Source organism: Nanorana parkeri, unplaced genomic scaffold (genome assembly GCF_000935625.1).
Source record: "Nanorana parkeri isolate BGI_ZX_2015 unplaced genomic scaffold, ASM93562v1 scaffold1109, whole genome shotgun sequence".
In the NCBI taxonomy this organism is placed as follows: domain Eukaryota; kingdom Metazoa; phylum Chordata; class Amphibia; order Anura; family Dicroglossidae; genus Nanorana; species Nanorana parkeri.
The window spans coordinates 189,998-194,496 of record NW_017307377.1 but is presented as its reverse complement, the minus strand read 5'-3'; the positions used below and the strand labels follow the sequence as shown (position 1 = coordinate 194,496).

General features: G+C 39.5%; 1 protein-coding gene across 1 annotated transcript in view; it reads left to right on the top strand.

Annotated features, from left to right (window-relative positions):
• Positions 1-3,627, top strand: part of LOC108796408 (tyrosine-protein kinase SgK223) — a 20,110-nt gene extending 16,483 nt beyond the window's left edge. Inside the window, exons 4-5 of the mRNA XM_018567881.1 lie at positions 718-1,457; positions 2,523-3,627. Of these exons, the coding sequence (XP_018423383.1) occupies positions 718-1,457; positions 2,523-3,554 (1,772 nt within the window). The 3' untranslated portion in view covers positions 3,555-3,627. The remainder of the gene's footprint in view (positions 1-717; positions 1,458-2,522) is intronic.
• The last annotated feature ends 872 nt before the right edge of the window (positions 3,628-4,499 follow it).

Genomic DNA, 4,499 nt, shown 5'->3' with positions numbered 1-4,499 from the left:
CTTTGAAATGACCCACCCTTTTAGATATAGATGTGGCGAGTGGGTGGTACAACAGAAAAGTGCATCTAAGCCTATAACCAAAAATGTTATATATATTGCATATAGTCCTTAGATGTGGTGGCTGCATTACTTTATTTTTTCAAGCTTTTTTTTCACCTGGTGATTCTGCCAGTAACACCCTTCCAGCCCTAAGATGACAATGTTCACTCACTTACTGTATCAGAACAAATAAAAACGGGACAGGATTACAAAACTTCACCCTTCTCCTAAACATAGAGGGGCATGATTCTGCAGTGCTTTATGTATGTAATGGATAAGTCAGTAGAGCGCACAGGACGTTATTACCTCAAAAGATCTCTGACAAGATCGACAGACATTTTTTGAACTTCTTAAACCGATTTAGCAAAATGTATTTAATTGTATATTTACCAGACCAAAAAGTACCAAATAAGAGAAGTACATTGTTAAGGTTCTCATACGTTCTAAGTAATTGTTTTGCGTTCATCTTCAAATATATAACTTGATCACAGATTTAAATGTTATTAAACAAAGCTGAAGGTGGGAAACAAGCTTTAATTTGTAACAGCTGTTTGTAGGTCTTTTAGAAAGGGACCATTGAGATGTTTCTTGTTTTAGAGGTTTGAAATTTGGGGTTAAAGATTCAGTGTAGTCCCAGTAAGAAAATAACTAATCTTACTTTTTCATTTATTTTTGCAGGTCAGTCTTGTGAAATTGTTAGTTCGCCAGCAATTTCCTCAAGCGGTGAGAAAAAACATTTTGCCCAAGTTTCTTTCTCTGTGGACTCTGGCATGGAAACTCAACATGGACCTGTGCAGCCACCACCATTACCCATAAAGAAGTCGATGAACAGGGCTGTTTCAGCGCCTGATAACTCTGCCTGGGGACAGGCTTTTCCATCAAAAAATGGAGTTGGTCCCAACAGTCTAAGGCTTAATCAGAGCCAATCAGAAAACAATGTTTGTGGTGAAGAAGCTGCATCGCATAGCTATCCATTAAGTCCTATGGACAGGCATGTTATGTTTTCTTCCTCAGAATCCTTGGAGCAGTGCTGCAGAGGCAGTGGACACAGAAATGAGGTCAGAAATCGGAACTGTCTTCAGAGCCGAGGAACCCCAGCACTCTCTACCTCTCAGCTGAGCGTCTCCAGCCATGCATCGTCTGCATCAAGTCTGCAGCTCCACCATCTGCTTAGCAATATAGACAGCAAAGAAGGCATGTATGCTAAGCTTAGTGGCCTTTATGCCCAGTCTACAAGGCGCTTGATGAACAAATGTGAGGATTACTTCATGTGGGACCAAAAGAAGGAACTGCATTTCAACGAGACCAGCTGGTCACTCTTTAAGCTGACAAGCAACAAGCCCTGCTGCAATGCTAGAGATGCTATTTATTATTGTGCAAGGTGTGCCAAGGACCCATCAAATAACTATGCAGTCAAGGTAAATGTGAAATGTTTGGAGTATGCAAAAGTCAATAGGCAACCGTTTGTGTACTGATTCATCATTCTCTTGCTATAAAATTTCCCTAGAGGATTCCCATGTTGGTATTCCTGTCATTGTATTTAAAGTCCCCTAACTGAACTTTATGAACCAAGCACATAATTCTTATAGGTGAGCACCTTACATGAATAGCAAGAGGAAGTCCCTGCCTGGGGACCTTCTCAGAAGATCTCTAGAGGGAATTTTGATTGTATTAGGTTTTCTGATGATCCTTTTGTAGATAGGACTGCTTCATCCCCTTGGCCTCTCCCATTTACACAAATTGTTCCAACATGCTGAAGTAGTAAAATGCATCTAATTTTTCACTACAGCGAAGGCCTTGCTTTTAATGAACATTTGTATTATAAGATTAACCTAAAAATTTATTTTCTTGCCCCATCTATTGCCATTGCATAAAAAAATGGACCCTGTGGCAACTCCAGGATCCTAATGGAGAATGAATATGCTTTGTATGCTGTATAACAAAAGGTTTTACACGTGATAAAGTGAAAATTTTGTAAGAAATGATCAGTAGTATCCCAAGTAAATCAGAACAATGAATCTTTTGTGTTACATTTCTAGGGTTTTCTAGCATTACGTTTGCACCAAGGCCGATAATTATGATTTTAGACTCAAAGAAACCCAATCTGACCATTGCCTAGGAGAATATTCACAAATGGCTCAACAACCTATAAAATGCAATATTTCATAATGGAAATGGCCCTTTTCAAATGTGTTTTACATGTAAATCATGGAATTGTCATTATTTAATAAAACAATTATAAAGAGTATAGCAGTTGTACAGTTATAGTAAAGTGCCCAGTCAGCTGAATCCTGTAGCCAGGTATGTTTTTAAACTTGATTTATTACTGGCAGCTGTACTTTGTTCATTCTCCTTTTTTTATTCTTGCACTATTCAATTTAATAAGACTGATTTGATTATATTGAAAGCCTTTTCAACTGGCTTCACATCTGCTAATCCTTCTACCCTAATGGCAAACATTTTTGTTGTGTTTTCATTTGCAGATGTGTAGGGCAGAAGAAACAAACGTCCCTTTAAACAGCAACCTATCACTACCTGTACACTTCAATATACAACAAGACTGTGGACATTTTCTTGCTACCGTCCCTTCAAGTTTATTACGTCCACCAGATGCTCCCAGGGGCTGTCCAAGTGAGACCTCTCAGACTGCTGCCACATCAACTGAGGAAGACTGTGTTGTGGTTATTACACGAGAAGCGCCTTATTGTACAGCTGCAGATTTTGTTCGGGAATCTGTGCCCAGCCATAAAGCTCAGCCAGATATTTATGAACGCCAGGTTTGCCTTTTGTTACTACAACTCTGCAACGGTTTGGAGCATTTAAAGGAACATGCCATTATCCACCGAGACCTCTGCTTAGATAACCTGCTGCTTGTCCACTGTCAAACCACGCCTGATAAGATTAAAGATGGCAAGTATATTCCACGGCTTATTGTCAGCAACTTCTCCAAAGCAAAGCAGAGACCTGGATCTGAAGACTCCAAAGTCAAGAAGGATAAAACCAGGTTGGCACCTGAGATCATGGCTGCCTCCCAGTACAAAAAGTTTGATGAGTTCCAGACAGGGATTCTTATTTATGAACTTCTTCACCAGTCCAACCCATTCGAGGTCCGTACAAGTCTTCATGAGCATGAGTATAGCCAGAAGGACTTGCCACCTCTTAAAAACCTATCAGTTTATTCCCGTGGGCTACAGCATCTTGCTCACTTGTTGTTAGAAGCCGATCCAATCAAACGTATACGCATCTCAGAAGCCAAGCGTGTCCTTCAGTGTCTGTTGTGGGGACCAAGGAAAGACTTAACGGACCAGCCATTTAGCCACGAGGAGGCTTTGCATTGTGCCCTTCAGAACTGGATTGATATGAAGAGAGCTCTCCTGATGATGAAATTTGCAGAGCGTGCTTTGGAACCGCAGTATAACATTTCACTCGAAGACTGGCTGTGTTGCCAGTATTTGGCATCTGCTGATCCATGCTACCTTTATAAAACACTAAAACTTATTAAACTTATTACATAATGTGAACCAGATATTGGAGTCTGTCTGCAGTCTGGTTACAACAAGCTAGCTGTGGGTTGTAGAACACTTCATGTTGGACAGTTCGAGCAGTAGCTGTGTTTCTGTTTTATGCTGGATATGATATGAAAAAGCTGTGGGGTCTCTTGCTGTTTATCATGAGAAACATGCTGGGAATGTTCCATGTAGTATTTTGTTGGTTTTGAATGACAAGATATATTTGCTTGAGTTTAAGAGGAAAAAATAACTGGTGGGGGGCTAAACAACAAGTCGGAACACTGTTTTAAGCAATTTCTTTGCTGTTTGAACAAAGTATAGACACATTTATATGTATTGTTTTGTGCATGTTGGCTTGGGTTCCGCTACCATTTACAGTCATCACACATTTGCAGTCTTGAAGCAAACCCGTGATTAAAGTTTAAATGTACCATCGCCACAGGTGGCTAATGGCAAAAGCTGTCATGTACTTAACACCCAAACCTTTGCAAGTTATGCTTCCAATATATGTACCACTGTTTTCTCTCTGGCTCTCTGACTTGCCACCATACTTTCTATAGAACATATGTTATAAATAAGGACACAGAAGATGCTGGCATAATAAGCACTGAAATATTTAATTGACAGCCAAATCTTTTTACAATTTGCACTTTCCAAGTAAATATCCTGAGCTTTATCCCTATTTCATTGAACAAATTAAGTTGTTGTTCTACTGTATAGGCTTTGACACTCTTTAAAAGAGTTATCTGCCAAAATGTTAATATTAATAGGATTGAGGATTCACCTGTGCCTCTGTACCTTACACCTTGCACTGTAGAGTTGTTTGAACATTTGTCACTCTGTATTTCTTTTATACATAAGGTGCATAAAGAGGGGAATACCACTAAAATGATTAGAATGATCCTTGTGGATGGTCCGTACTTTGTATTCAGACAATAGGACAAAAACAAA